This window comes from Macaca mulatta, chromosome 4, assembly GCF_049350105.2.
Source record: "Macaca mulatta isolate MMU2019108-1 chromosome 4, T2T-MMU8v2.0, whole genome shotgun sequence".
NCBI lineage: Eukaryota > Metazoa > Chordata > Mammalia > Primates > Cercopithecidae > Macaca > Macaca mulatta.
Window position 1 is genome coordinate 43,361,543 of NC_133409.1, and position 15,147 is coordinate 43,376,689.

General features: G+C 44.5%; 1 protein-coding gene across 2 annotated transcripts in view; it reads left to right on the plus strand.

Moving 5' to 3' along the window:
- ARFGEF3 (ARFGEF family member 3) overlaps nt 1–15,147 on the plus strand; it is a 182,374-nt gene that overhangs the window by 116,006 nt on the left and 51,221 nt on the right. For both annotated transcript variants that reach the window (XM_001095348.5, XM_077999463.1), the window contains 6 exons: nt 2,878–3,044; nt 4,435–4,600; nt 10,523–10,630; nt 11,268–11,483; nt 11,641–11,751; nt 14,390–14,540. In XM_001095348.5, coding sequence (XP_001095348.3) covers nt 2,878–3,044; nt 4,435–4,600; nt 10,523–10,630; nt 11,268–11,483; nt 11,641–11,751; nt 14,390–14,540 — 919 coding nt within the window. The remainder of the gene's footprint in view (nt 1–2,877; nt 3,045–4,434; nt 4,601–10,522; nt 10,631–11,267; nt 11,484–11,640; nt 11,752–14,389; nt 14,541–15,147) is intronic.

The window sequence follows — 15,147 nt, forward strand, 5'->3', positions numbered from 1 at the left end:
TGAGACAGGAGGGTCACAAGGACTTCAAGATCAGCCTGGCCAACATGGTGAAACCCTGTCTTTACTAAAAATACAAAAATTAGCTGGGCGTGGTGACGCACGCCTGTGATCCCAGCTACTTTGGAGGCTGAGGCAGGAGAATTGCTTGAACCCAGGAGGCGGAGGTTGCAGTGAGCCAAGATCACACCACTGCACTCCAGCCTGGGCGACAGAACAAGACTCTGTCTCAGGAAAAAAAAAAAAAATTCATAGGGACGACATCACTGGATAAACATTCTGGTTGTAAATTTGTATCTCTCATTTCTTTGTTAATTCTAGAAAACTCTTACATTACATATGAACCATATTTTTGATTAAAGAATAATTTTAGACCTGATTTGCAGAGTATATGGACATGTGTAATTTGCATGCACAAATGTAGAGATGGACTGTTTCCCCCACATCTCTAAATTCAGCCTCCGAGTATTTGCAGGAACAAATGGAACATTCATTGAAAATCTCTTAAGGTGCTCTGAGAGGAATGGCTCAGTGTGTTTTGTCCACACTTGTCTGGGCTGATAATGCCTGTGGGGCTTTGGAGGGTAAGAGGAGATGACAGTGTAAGGACACAGATGTGCAGTTGTCTTTGGGCTGCAGAGCTGTGAGCTGACCACCAGGCTCCAGATAGTGAGGAACCCTGAGGGCCTAGAAATGGCTGTCTACAGATGGCCTTAGGACCAGCATACTAGCAGATGCAGAGAAGCCGACTTCCATAATTTTGTCACCCCAAGCTCCCTGTGAAAGTTTGAGCCAAGATACCAACAACTCTGACTGAATGAACTCATCTTAGGAGCATGAGATATAGTTGTTTGTTTTTTCAGTTTATTTATATAAAGCTCAAAGGGATCTTCAAAATTAAAACTTTAGTAAGTATAAAATATCTTTTAAAAGAAAAAGATAGTGAGGAGAAAGTCGATAACTATTATTTAATGGTTTTTTTAAAACCTCTTTATTTCCTCATTTATTTTTTAACAGTTTTATTGTGAGATAACTCACATACCATACAGTTTAACCCACCTAAAGTGCACATTTAACATGGGTTTTTATGTTTTTGTTTTTTTGTTTTTTGGGAGTTTTTTTGAAGCAGAGTCTCATTCTGTTGCCCAGGCTGGAGTGCAGTGGTGCGATCTCTGCTAACTGCAGCCTCCGCCTCCTGGGTTCCAGTAATTCTCTTTCCTCAGCCTCCCAAGTAGCTGGGACTACAGGCACACACCACCACGCTGGGCTAATTTTTGTATTTTTAGTAGAGATGGAATTTCACCCTCTTGGGCACGATGGTCTCGAACTCCCGGACTCAAGTGATCCACCTGCCTTAGCCTCCCAAAGTGCTCTGGGATTACAGGTGTGAGCCACTGCGCCTGGCCTAACGTGTTTTGATGTATTTACATTATTATTTGTTTTCATCATGGTAATAATATATGTAACAAAATTTGCTATTTTAATAAATTTTAAGTATACAATTCAGTGGTACTAATTATATTCACAGTGTTGTGCAAGTATTTCCAGAGCTTTTTTAACATTCCAAATAGAAGGTACTCTGCCCCCGGTCCCCAGTAACCTCCAATCTATTTTCTATTTCTTCAAATCTATTCTAGGTACTTCATAGCGTGCACCATATATATTTGTGCCTGACAGCATGTTTTCAAGGCGCCTCTATGTTGTGGCATATATCAGAACGCCATTCCTTTTCATGGCTGAGTAATGCCCACTTTATGTATATGCCACATTTTGCTTATCCATTCATCTGTGGATGGGCACTTCAGCTGTTTCCACCTTTTGGCTATTGCGAGTAATGCTGCCGTGAACACTGATGTACAAGTGTCTGTTCAAATCCCTGCTTTCAGTCCTTGTGGTTATATGGGAGTAGAATCGCTGGGTCATATAGTGATTCTATGTTTAGCTTTTGGAGGAACATTATTCCTTTTGAAAAGTTGTATTTACCAGTAACTTTTCTAAACATCTTACACGCATTATTGCATCTAATTCTCATGCTGGCATGTCCATTAATTCTTATTCATTCAGCAAATGTTTTTAAGGGTCTACTAGGTACCAAACACTGTTCTAGGCACTGGGGATTCTATAGTGAACAAAATGAATAAAGTATCACCTTCTTATTGATTTTATAGTAGTGATGGCAGATGATAAACAAGTATATATTAATATAAAGCTGGGTAGAATAAATGCCATTGAGGCCATTTTTTAAAAGCCAGGTAAGGAAGTGGCATATTGGTGGGCAGGAGTGGATTTGCTATTTAATAATGGAATTAAAAGGGAAGGTGTCTCTGTCACTTGAGCAGAGACTTGGCAGAATCGAGGGAGTGCAGCATCCAGAGATCCTGGGATCAGTCTAGGGAGTGGCAAAAACAAATGCAAAGGCCCTGCGGCAGGTCTAGGCCTGGTGTGGCTAAGGGACAGCAGGCAGTCAGGGTGGCTGCGGGGAGTGAGAGGGAGAGAATAGGGTGAGGTTGGAGTTTTATTATATTGTGATGGGGAGCCACCGGAGGACTCAAGCTAGGGATAGAATGCAGTCAGTTCTTCTCCCTATTATAGGAAAAGAAGGTGAGACTTAGAGGGTTTACATGATTTTATCAAAGTTGTAGCTGCTAAGTAAGAGATCAGGATCCAGGCCCAGGCAGATCCACTCCTGAGCTCACGCTCTTTGCCACCAGACTGGCGTGTGTATCAGGCCCTAAGGGTATTCCTGGCTAGCTGTCAGTGCTATACATAAATGTCCTATATGATGCAGCATCTATCACAATGGGTTTGCAGCTCTTTGGAAGCCAGCCTTGCCAGGCACACTGTTCACAGCCCCAAAAGTCCCTTCATTTTCTCCCTTAGGCATGATGCACTCTCCTGGCTTTGATGGGAATAGCAGCCTCAGCTTCCAGATGCTGATGAACGCAGACAGCCTCTACACAGCTGCACACTGCGCCCTGCTCCTCAACCTGAAGCTCTCCCATGGTGACTACTACAGGAAGCGGCCGACCCTGGCGCCAGGCGTGATGGTGAGTGTGCCATCCCTCGTTGGACTGGCAGAGGGCAGGCTGTGGCCTCCTGGTGTACAGTCGAGTGTCAGTGCCCTGAGTGGGATGGCACAGCGTGTTTTGTCCCACACTGCTCTAGATTGGTAATGCCAGTGGGACTTTGGGGGGTGGAAGGAGATGACATATATATAAGGGCACAGATACACAGTTGCCCAGCACCGTGATCACAGAGCTGCCCACTGGGCTCCAGTGAAGAGTGTATGGACGTGAGGTCCTGGAAATGGCTGCCCAGGGATAACCCGTTAGTTTCATCCCATGCCATTATTAAACACATGGATAAAACCTGTTCAAAACCACATCATTGATGTGTTAAGGGAGATCAGAAGATATGCAGGAAAGTTGCTGAAAATGAGTTGTGTTTTTCTTTGTTTTGAGACAGAGTCCCGCTTTATTGTCCAGGCTAGAGTGCAGTGGTGTGATCATGGCATGGCTCACTGCAGCCTCAAACTCCTGGGCTCAAGCAATCCTCCCACCTCAACTCCCAAACAGCTGGGACTACAGGTGTGCACCACCATGCCTGGCTAATTTTTTTATTATTTTTTGTAAAGACAGGGTCTTGCTATGTTGCCCAGGCCGGCCTTGAACTCCTGGGCTCAAGCAATCCTCCCAACTTGCCCTCCCAAAGTGCTGGTGTTACAGGCATGAGCCATCATGCCTGGCTGAAGGTGTGCACTTAGAAAAACTCTTCACCGTATTCCAACATGTTCCCAGACCGACTGTTGACCCAGAATGAAGCTCACTGGCTGTTGCTTATAAGCACCTCCTGTAAGGGATGCAATGAGAATGTTGATTGTCCTGTGGTTAGCTCCTGTGATGGAGCAAGCCACTCCATGGTGTACTCTATTATCAGTTCCTGAGCCTAAATCCATGGATCTACATGAAGGAAATCAACAACCATTTGTTTGCTTGATAAATTGTAAATTCCCAAAGGTTAAGTGGTTACTTCATGAGCATAAGTGAAGTATCTCTGGAAATGTGCACATTCCTGCAGGAACAGGAACGCGTTCCATCTCTGCTGCTGTTGGTGCTTGTAGAAAAGGAAGCTCTGTTACTCTATTAAAGACATCTGTGCAGTTGCAAACCTTTCCACACATGCAGGAGTAAGAATGAAAAGTGCAGTCTCTGTAATCCTTCTGCAAGGTGTCTGTCAAAAGGTGTCATCAGTGAAGGAGACCTCAGCACATTTGGGAATTCTCCATCTCCGCTTCTCCCCGCTTGCCGCCCCATTACCCAATACACAAGCCTTGGTTTAGTTCAGGGCTCCGTGTCATGAAGAGGTAGCAGAGGCACTTAGGAGCCTGTTAGTGAGTGGGGTGTTATGTGATCACCTTCTCATGCGATCTCTCTGTAGAAGGACTTCATGAAGCAGGTGCAGACCAGCGGCGTGCTGATGGTCTTCTCCCAGGCCTGGATTGAGGAGCTCTACCATCAGGTGCTCGACAGGAACATGCTTGGAGAGGCTGGCTATTGGGGCAGCCCGGAAGATAACAGCCTTCCCCTGATCACAATGCTGACCGGTCAGTGGTTCGTCGCAAGGCCTTGGGGCACATGGTAGGGTGGGATGGCTCACGCTTTAAAGCCTCTTTCAGAGAAGTGTTGGTGCTTGGAGCAGACTTTGAAACAGCACCCACAAAGCTTCCCTGGCATTGGTGACAGTTCCAGGGAAGTGTCATGAGTTCACTTCACAGGAGTTTTCTGTACCTTTTCCATGTGGCAGTCTGTAGGGCTCACTGTGCCCCATTAGATGAGAACTAACTTAGCACCTTTGTCTGTTGGTGTAAAACTGTAGGCCATGTCTGTAGGATGTGTAGGCCCAGGATTATTCCTGGGAGTTCTCACATGCTAATAGTCACCCATATCATTTCATTCAGTGTTCTTGGGATTTACCAATAAATGTAAAATGACTGACTTTAAAGTTGGCTTCCTGGCCAAGCGCCGTGGCTCATGCCTGTAATCCTAGCACTTTGGGAGGCCGAGGTGGGCAGATCACCTGAGGTCAGGAGTTCGAGACCAGCCTGGCCAACATGGCAAAACCCTGTCTCTACTAAAAATACAAAAATTAGCTGGGTGTGGTGGCAGGTGTCTGTAATCCTAGCTACTTGGGTGGCTAAGGCAGAAGAATCACTTGAACCCGGGAGGCAGAGGTTGCAGTGAACCGAAATCACACTACTGTACTCCAGCCTGGGCAACAGGAGCAAGACCCTGTCTCAAAACAAAAAAAGTTGGTTTCCTTCTGTTTTCTATCTATATCAGAGGCCCTCCCTTCCCTTCCCAGCTGTACCAGAATTAAGAATAATGCCAAATACTTACCAGCATCTTTGTCTTCAGTGTCCAGAGCTTTTTTTTTTTTTTTTTGTAAAGAAAATATTTATTCAGGAATAGACGTTGCAATGGGAATATGCCCGCCATAGTAAACTACGTGCTTATACAGGGAGGTAAAGGATGGCAAAGGTGTTTAAAGGAATAATGAGGAGGATTTCATCATTGTTTTGAGATAATGATCCTTAAGTAAAGGATCAGTAACAGGGGCAGTGCCAGTTTAACTTGGACAGGCAAGCAGGTGCCAGGCAGATGTCCTCACAGGAGTATTATTTTGTGTAAGGTTGCAATGGCTTGTGAGTTGCAATGGCTTGTGAGCAAGTTGGTGCTTTTTGCAGAGTCTCATGTGATAGTTCTCTCTCTATATATATAATTTCAACTATTACTTTAGACTAAAGGGGTACATGTGCAGGTCTGTTAACTGGGCATATTGCATGATGCTGAGGTTTGGGGTCAACTGATCCCATCACCTGGGTACCGAGTATAGTAGCCAACAGTTTTCAACTCTTTCCCCTCCCTCCCTCTCCTGCCTTGCAGTCCCCAGTGTCTATTGTTAACGTCTTGATGTCCATGAGTACCCAGTGTTTTTTTTTGTTTTTTTTTTTTTTGAGACGGAGTCTCGCTCTGCCGTCCAGGCTGGAGTGCAGTGGCCGGATCTCAACTCACTGCAAGCTCCACCTCCCGGGTTCACGCCATTCTCCTGCCTCAGCCTCCCGAGTAGCTGGGACTACAGGCGTCCGCCACCTCGCCCGGCTAGTTTTTTGTATTTTTTAGTAGAGACGGGGTTTCACCGTGTCAGCCAGGATGGTCTCGATCTCCTGACCTTGTGATCCGCCCGTCTCAGCCTCCCAAAGTGCTGGGATTACAGGCTTGAGCCACCGCGCCCGGCGAGTGCCCAGTGTTTAGTTCCCACTTATAACTGAGAACATACGGCATTTGGTTTTCTGTTCCTCCATTAACTCGCTTGGGATAATGGCCTTCAGGTGTGTCCATGTTGCAACAAAGGACATGATTTGGTTCTTTTTTATGGTTATGTAGTGTTCCTTGGTGTCTATGAACCACAATAACTTTTAAAATCCTATTTGACAATTAGAAATTTCACATGAGAGTGTAGAGAGCAGTATGCCATATTGTCGTGGGGCAGTGTTTTTTGGCAAAAGCAGCTTTTCATGGCTTCTTGTGGCTCGGCCATAATGCCAAAGATGTGCAAAAGTTTAGTCGGGTCATCGCTTGCCTTAGTAAGTTAGAGTTCCAGGCTTGTCCTGGATTGTCTCTGAGTCCCCAAACTGGGTTTTTTGTTTGTTTGTTTGGTTGGTTGGTTGGTTTGGTTTTTTTGTTTTGTTTTGTTTTGTTTTTTTGAGACAGAGTCTAGCTCTGTTGCCCAGGCTGGAGTACAGTGGCATGATCTCAGCTCACTGCAACCTCCACCTCCCAGGTTCGAATGACTCTCCTGCCTCAGCCTCCCGAGTAGCTGGGATTACAGGTGCTCACTACCACGCCCAGCTAATTTCTGTATTTGGAATAGAGACAGGGTTTCACCATGTTGGTCAGGCTGGCCTTGAACTCCTGACCTCAAGTGATCTGCCTGCCTTGGCCTCTCAAAGTGCTGGGATTACAGGTATGAGCCACTGCACCCACCCTCCCCACACTGGTTTCTGATGCAGTTATCCTCTCGTGCCTCCAGCAGAAGGAGGTGCAGAGCATGGCCCTGACCTCTCTGGAGTATCTGTATCCTCACACAGCTCAGCATGGCTCTGTGCCCAGCAGGAACAGCACAGGACTGGGCAGGACAGTCCAGCTGGGGCACAGAATCCGTTGTCCAAGGGGTGTGTTATGTTGCCTGTGGTTGGCACTGGGGGCTCTTACAAGGTGTCAGAATAAACTACTGGCAGGTGGAACCCAGCCATGTAGAATTTGGGGTGAGGCACTATTTAGGAATCAGGCAGAAGATCAGAACATACAGTGAGGTCTGTCCACGGGTGGCAGAGTCCTCGTCATTGATTGGCATTTGGAGTCTTGTTTCAAGAACTAGGATGGAACTGGGGGAAGTAAGATTGGGTCTCGAACCTTGCGGATCAGGATCACTGGAGAGGTGATCAATTTGTGTTTTGTTAATCATGATAGCATTTACATCCATTTGAAAAATAAGCATTCAGGCCAAGCACGGTGGCTCACACCGATAATCCTAGCACTTTGGGAGGCCGAGGCGAGTGGATCACTTGAGGTCAGAAGTTCAAGACCAGCCTGGCCAACATGGTGAAACCCCATCTCTACAAAAAAAAAAAAAAAAAAATGCACAAATTAGCCGAGCATGGTGGCAAGTGTCTGCAGTCCCAGCTACCTGGGAGGCTGAGGTGGGAGAATCCCTTGAACCTGGGAGGCAGAGGTTGTAGTGAGCTGAGATCGCGTCACTGCACTTCAGCCTGAGTGACAGAGCGAGACTCTGTCTAAAAAAAAAAAGAAAAAAGAAAAAACAGAAAAAAAGAAAAGAGAAGTAATCATTCAAATGTATGAGAGCCATTTATTTAGTTTATCTATAAGCAATGCTTGATTTCTATCTGTTTTCACAAACTCCTTTCAGTAGGGATGGAAGGTACTGCCCAGAGCTTGTAAGTCTGAGAATTTGGATGAGGATCCTAAACATTCCAGCTTTAATTTGCAAATACCATAGTTTCTGCCAAAGTAATCTCTGTGACTCTCTTGCCCAGGCCTTAATAAAAGGAGTCATTCAGTAGATGTAAAATGAATAAGTAACAGACTATTCATAGTTCCCATATTCATCAATCATCACTGTTAATTAGCCATCGCTGTTATTAATGGAACAGTAAGCTCAATTGCTATGTCCATAGGAAAGCTATTTAACTTTAAAGATGAAAAGGGCTTTTCATAAGAATTCAACAAAATAAGGGTCTGTGATTCTTTATGATTGTAAATTCCAGGTATGAAGTGACAAATGAATCAGAGCAGCAGTTAGCCTAGAGTTCGGAGACTTCTATCTGATCTTTTCGTTATGTATGAGGAGAAGCAATGCCAGCAATCTGATGATGAACGCTGTACTAACTGTGGCCATTCCTGGTGTCATGTCAGAGTATTGTATAGAACTGTGGAATTTTAGCACAGAAGTAAACTTTGCATTACTTGAATTCATCAGACCTTTACCTAGCACATAGAAAACATCCATTATACTTTGATAAATGAAAATTTCTGGCAAATATCGCACATAGAAAACATCCATTATACTTTGATAAATGAAAATTTCTGGCAAATATCATTAGGTCATTTGACCAGACATCAAATTAATTTCAGAGAAACCAGTCTGTTTCCACCTTAGCAGCCATATAAATTTTGTCCCTGTTTTGGTCCTGATAGTTGCCGAGAAGTCTCCAGGTTTTTTGTAATTTCTGTAAGAATCGAAGATACAGTGGAACACCATGCAAAGAAGTCTCATCCTCTTGGGGTGAGGGTGAAGTCCTAAACTCAGGGAATAAATACTAATAATTACAGGCAGTGGCTCACGCCTGTAATCCCAGCACTTTGGAAGGCAGAGGTGGGAGGATCACTTAAGGTCAGGAGTTAGAGGCCAGCTTGACCATCGTGATGAAACCACGTCTCTATTAAAAATACAAAAATTAGCTGGGTGTGGTGGCACACACCTGTAATCCCACCTATTCAGGAGCCTGAGGCATGAGAATTGCTTGAACCCAGGAGGTGGAAGTTACAGTGAGCTGAGATTGCGCCACTGTACTCCAGCCTGAGTGACAGAGTGAGACTCTGTCTCAAAAAAAACAAAAACAAACAAAAAACCCACAACTACCCTCCTTTCCCATCCCCTCCCTGTGTTGCATTCAGCTATATTAGTTGCATCCAAGTATGTATATTTCAACTCCATAGTCACTTTTCCAATGGTTACTTCCTTTATACTGAGGAACTTGGGGCCTTGGCGAGCCTGGCCCAGGGCTACAAGGCTACTTAATTCAGAGCCAAGACTGAAGCTCAGCCTTCTTGACCCCACTCCAGTCCTTTCCTCACCATAATGTTAAAGAGTGGTTTGTTGAGCTAATTCTGTAGAAGAGAATTTGTTTCAGCAAAAACTTAAACCGGATAACTGAGGATCTAATATGGAGCTGGAATGGTGTAGAGAGGCCTGGATGGGAGTCAGAAGACATGAATACTAATTATTTCCGTCATCAGCCTCATGGCCTTGAACCACTTACATACTTTAAACATGGTCATGCATCCTTTAGCAAGGACAGGAACACGTTCTGAGAAATGCATTGTTAGGCAATTTTGCCATCATGTGACCATCACAGAGTGTACTTACACACCTAGGCTAGATGGTATAGTCTATTGCTTCAAAGCCACAAACTTGCGCCGCATGTATTGAATACTGTAAGCAGCTGTAAAAACATTGTAGTATGTATTTGTGTATCTAAACATAGAAAAGGTGCAATAAAAATAATGCTATTATAATCTTAGGGGGCCACTGTCTTATATGCAGTTGGTGGTTGACAAAAATGTCATTTTGTGGTGCAGGACTCTGTTTCTTCCTCTGTGAAATAAAAAGAATACTGACCTGCTTACCGAATTTGAGCTGTTTCAATGATCAAGTCAAAAAATTTTATGTGAAAACACTTTGAAAATTATAAGGTATTATTTATTGTACTTTGCAATTTGACTATGCGATGATCTGATCAAAGAGGCTTATTCTCCTCTTAATTCATGTAAGGAAGCTCTGAAAGAAAATTCACATCTGGGTAACCTGTACCAGGTTTGGGAATATATAATTCGGGAATAATCAATGAATCTGAATAAAAAGAGTATTTAAGATCAAAATATTCTAAATCAATAGATTTTCTAACAGATAAATAATTTATAGTTTACATCTATTTTTAAATAAAGATAGGCAACAATGTAACAGAAGAATAAATACTCCAATATGAAATAAAACTAGACTGAGGGAATAAAACAAAATTTATGATAGTCTCATAAAAGGTTGCTACATGCTTGAAACATAAAAGATACAAGGAATATTTGTTAAAAATGAATATTGTGGTGGCCATGTCCTTGTTTTTGACTGGAGTGTTTTATTTAGGGAAAACTTCACTCTTTTTCCTTGACAGATATTGATGGCTTAGAGAGTAGTGCCATTGGTGGCCAGCTGATGGCCTCAGCTGCTACAGAGTCTCCTTTTGCCCAGAGCAGGAGAATCGATGACTCCACAGTGGCAGGTAATGACTTGGATCTTGAGTTTATGAACACTGCATGTGTTACCAGCAATTACATTATTATGTGGTGACTTGAATCAAGATTTTGTCTTGGTTAGAAAAAAACTAATTGGGCCGGGCACGGTGACTCACACCTGTAATCCCAGCACTTTGGGAGCCAAGGCGGGCAGATCACGAGGTCAGGAGATTGAGACCATCCTGGCTAACACAGTGAAACCCCGTCTCTACTAAAAATACAAAAAATTAGCTGGGTGTGGTGACGGGCACCTGTAGTCCCAGCTTCTCAGGAGGCTGAGGCAGGAGAATGGCATGAACCTGGGAGGCAGAGCTTGCAGTGAGCTGAGATCACACCACTGCACTCCAGCCTGGGCGACAGAGCAAGACCCTGTCAAAAAAAAAAAAAAAAGAAAAGAAAAAGTAATTGATGGAAGTCACTTAGCATCATTCAGCTGATAATGCAACATTTATTTTTAAAAGAACAAAGTGAAACATGATCCCATATAATCCATTAAGTTATATTTCCTTTTGTAGAATTGCATGCAACTCTGTACTGCTCATTTGATGGCAAGAGAACACCATGTCATTCATTGTCAGGTCATTTTTGTCTCTAGAAAATGACGCACACTCCTCCATGTTCCAGGTGTGGCATTTGCTCGCTATATTCTGGTAGGCTGCTGGAAGAACTTGATCGATACTTTATCAACCCCACTGACTGGTCGAATGGCAGGGAGCTCCAAAGGGCTGGCCTTCATTCTGGGAGCTGAAGGCATCAAAGAGCAGAACCAGAAGGAACGGGACGCCATCTGCATGAGCCTCGATGGGCTGCGGAAAGCCGCACGGCTGAGCTGCGCTCTAGGTACCAGCGGAAGTAGTGTTCCCTGGCTGTGTTCCTGCAGAACTTACTGGGAATGATCCAGCAGGGTAGGGTGGGGGGACCTTTTAGAAGGGGTTCTGCTAGGTGAATGGTTAGAGGATAGACTCAGTCAAGAAGTCATTGTCTGTCTCCTCTGAAGGGGTTGCTGCTAACTGCGCCTCGGCTCTTGCCCAGATGGCAGCTGCCTCCTGTGTCCAAGAAGAAAAAGAAGAGAGGGAGGCCCAAGAACCTAGTGATGCCATCACACAAGGTAACGACTGGAGGGCCAGAACCCACCTGATGCCTTGGGTGCAGTATGCACACACCTGCACAGGCTAACACACGCCAGCCAATACTCGTGCCTGTTCTGTGTGCGCTGCCCAGTATGTATACACCACTGATCTTGAGATCCATTGAGCCACAGGTGACCTACAGAAGATCCCTCTGGAGAATGAGAGACATACTGACCCCTGGTGGCAAGGAAAGTGCAGCAGGCCCAGGAGTCCCACGGGCCCACCTGGCCTAACTGTTCGTATCTGTCATCTAGTCACTGGCTTTGGCACTTCACACAAGTGCACACTTGAAGAGCCTTCGGGTTATAGTGGGGAAGGCAGATTGGCCAGTTTTCTAAAGGGGAGAAAACAGATGGAGAAAATTAATGAGGGGAGGCTCAGGAAGAAGAGGCTCTCATCAGAGAAAAATCTGAGCTTTGTGAACTCGGGAAATGGCTGATTTTTAACCTGTTGAAATCAGTGAGTCAATGAAGCTGATGGTTATCTGGATCAAAGGGAAGAGAATGACCATCCTGATAGCAACAGAAGATACAAGGCAGGCAGCAAACAAAAGGAAAAATGCAAGCGTGGTCCAAATTATGTAACTACTATCAGATATGTACAGTAGCAAGTCACTGAGTCAGCTGTACATTTTTAGCCGAGAAACACAGTTTAGGTCTGTGTTTCTCAGATTTGAATCAAATTTAGAGACCCATTTGAAAACAAAATAGCTCTCACAGATCCCCAGGGTTAACTTAAAATGGAGTCTCACAATTTTACTTAAGTATTTTACAACCATGAGCTACATAAAAATCCTTACAGTCACAGTTCTTTAAAAAACCACAAAATCAAGACCACAATATTCTGATTAAATACAAATAAAAAATAAGATTAAGGCTGGGCACAGTGGCTTACGCCTGTAATCCCAGTACTTTGAGAGGTCAAAGAAAGTGGATCACTTGAGCTCATGAGTTCAAGACCAGCCTGGCAACATAGCAAAACCCTGTCTCTACTAAAAACACAAAACTAAGCCAGGCATGGTGGCATGTGCCTATAGTCCCAGCTACTTGAGGGGCTGAGGTGGGAGGATCGCCTGAGCCTGGGGAGGTCCAGGCTGCAGTGAGCCATAATCATTCTATTGTACTCTAGCCTTGGTGACAGAGTAAGATCCTATCTCAAAAAAAAATAGATAAAATGGCCAGGTGCAGTGGCTTACACTTGTAATCCCAGCACTTTGGGAGGCTAAGGCGGGCGGATCATTTGAAGTCAGGAGTTTGAGACCAGCCTAGCCAACATGGTGAAAGAAACCCCATCTCTACTAAAAAATATAAAAATTAGCTGGGTGTGGTGGCGGGTACCTGTAATCCTAGCTACTTCAGAGGCTGAGGCAGAATTGGTTGAACCTGGGAAGTGGAGGTTGCAGTGAACCAAGATGGTGTCACTGCGCTCCAGCCTAGGTAACAGAGAGAGACACCAACTCAAATAAATAAATAATAAATAAAATTAGTATCACATTTATGAGACAAATGATGTTTTGCTAAAAATCACTTTGCTTCTTATGTTAGGAGATGGTTTGGATTCCTTTGAGGTTGGCTTGCTATATTTCTGGGTTCTGGACCATCACTTAGTTATCCTACCACATGCAGTGACTTGAAACCTTTTTTCAAGGAGGACACTGTGGTTTGGCCTTGCCTTAGCATTTTGCATTACTGACATCTGAAGTCACTTTCTGCATTCTTTCTCATTAATCATCTACAGTTTTTTGGTTTTTTTTTTGAGACCGAGTTTCACTGTTGTTGCCCAGGCGGGAGTACAGTGGCATGATCTCAGCTCACTGCAACCTCTGCCTCCCAGGTTCAAGTGATTGTCCTGCCCCAGCCTCCTGAGTAGCTGGGATTACAGGCATGTGCCACCACACCCGGCTAATTTTTGTATCTTCAGTAGAGACAGGGTTTCTCCATGTTGTTCAGGCTGGTTTCGAACTCCCAACCTCAGGTGATCCGCCTGCCTCGGCCTCCCATTGTTGCTGGGATTACAGATGTGAGCCACCACGCCCGGTCTACAATTTTTTAAAGTGTTATTTGGAGCTCACAAATACAAACTCAAGGGATGAAATGAGATCGGTCTTTTTCAGTGATAGAGCAGTCATTCGGGTGCTCAAAATACACATAAATAAGTTGTTTTAGAGATGATGATCATAATGAGAGCCTAACATTACAATAATCTCAGAGAAAACTTGCAGAAAGCCAGGAATTCTTCCATTTGACCAATTTTTGGGAAAGGTGAAAGGTCTGGGCCCAGATGGTTTTACCTGGAATTGGCTCATGAAACCCATCCGCACTGCTGTGCCTGACCCAGAGCCCGTGAAAGGGCCCGGAAGGAATGGCACCTGCCAGCTCAGGATCCATCCCACTTCTGGAGCTGGAGAGCTGGGGCCACCGGCGCATGGGACCTGCCGGCTGAGTGGTTTGCATGAGGGTCCGCAAGGACCTGCTGTGGAGGCGCTTGCTGCCACTGACGTTTGTCCTTTCCCTTTTGCCCTTGCATGACACACGTTCTTTCATTTTCATTCTTTCTCTCTCCCTTTCTGTCTCCCTTACTCAACCTGTTATTTTAATAAATGTCTTTCTGGCACAGTGAAACTAAAAGTGGAGCAGAAACTGGAGCAGATTGGGAAGGTGCAGGGGGTGTGGCTGCACACTGCCCACGTCTTGTGCATGGAGGCCATCCTCAGCGTAGGCCTGGAGATGGGAAGCCACAACCCGGACTGCTGGCCACACGTGTTCAGGTGCATGATGGGCTCCCACCCCCAGATGGCACTGACCCTGCCTCAGGAAGCCTGGAGTGGGCTCTGGGGGGTGGAGAGGGGTAGCCTCAAGAGCCTGCCAGCATATAAATCAATTATAACAATTCACAGAGTTTGATTAAACTTCAAATAAGACATGAAAAGAAAAGACGCAATAAGGGCCCAACTAAATGTATGTTTTGAAGAACAAGGGACAGAACTGGGTCTCAGGAACTGTGACTTTTCTATTGACATTTTTACTAGAGAAGGAAGGAAGAAAAACCAATTAAATAATTGATTGAGATGACTATGTAAGTTAAGTGAATACAGTGCCAATCTAAAACTGGTCATGTCTCTGCAATATTACATTGCTAAATGTTTATCAATGTCCTCTTTACTTAAAGAAGGATTTCAGATAGCCTATTTGGATACATAAAATACAAGATACCTACTTTTAATGTAGCTAGACCGAAACAAAACAAAACAAAATAGTACACCTCTGCCAAAGACAGACCAAAAATTTGGCTCTAAGCATTGTAGCATCAAAGTGAAAAGAAGCTCCCAGTGAGTTACACAGTGCACAGTGCCTGTAAGATGAAAACCAGCAATA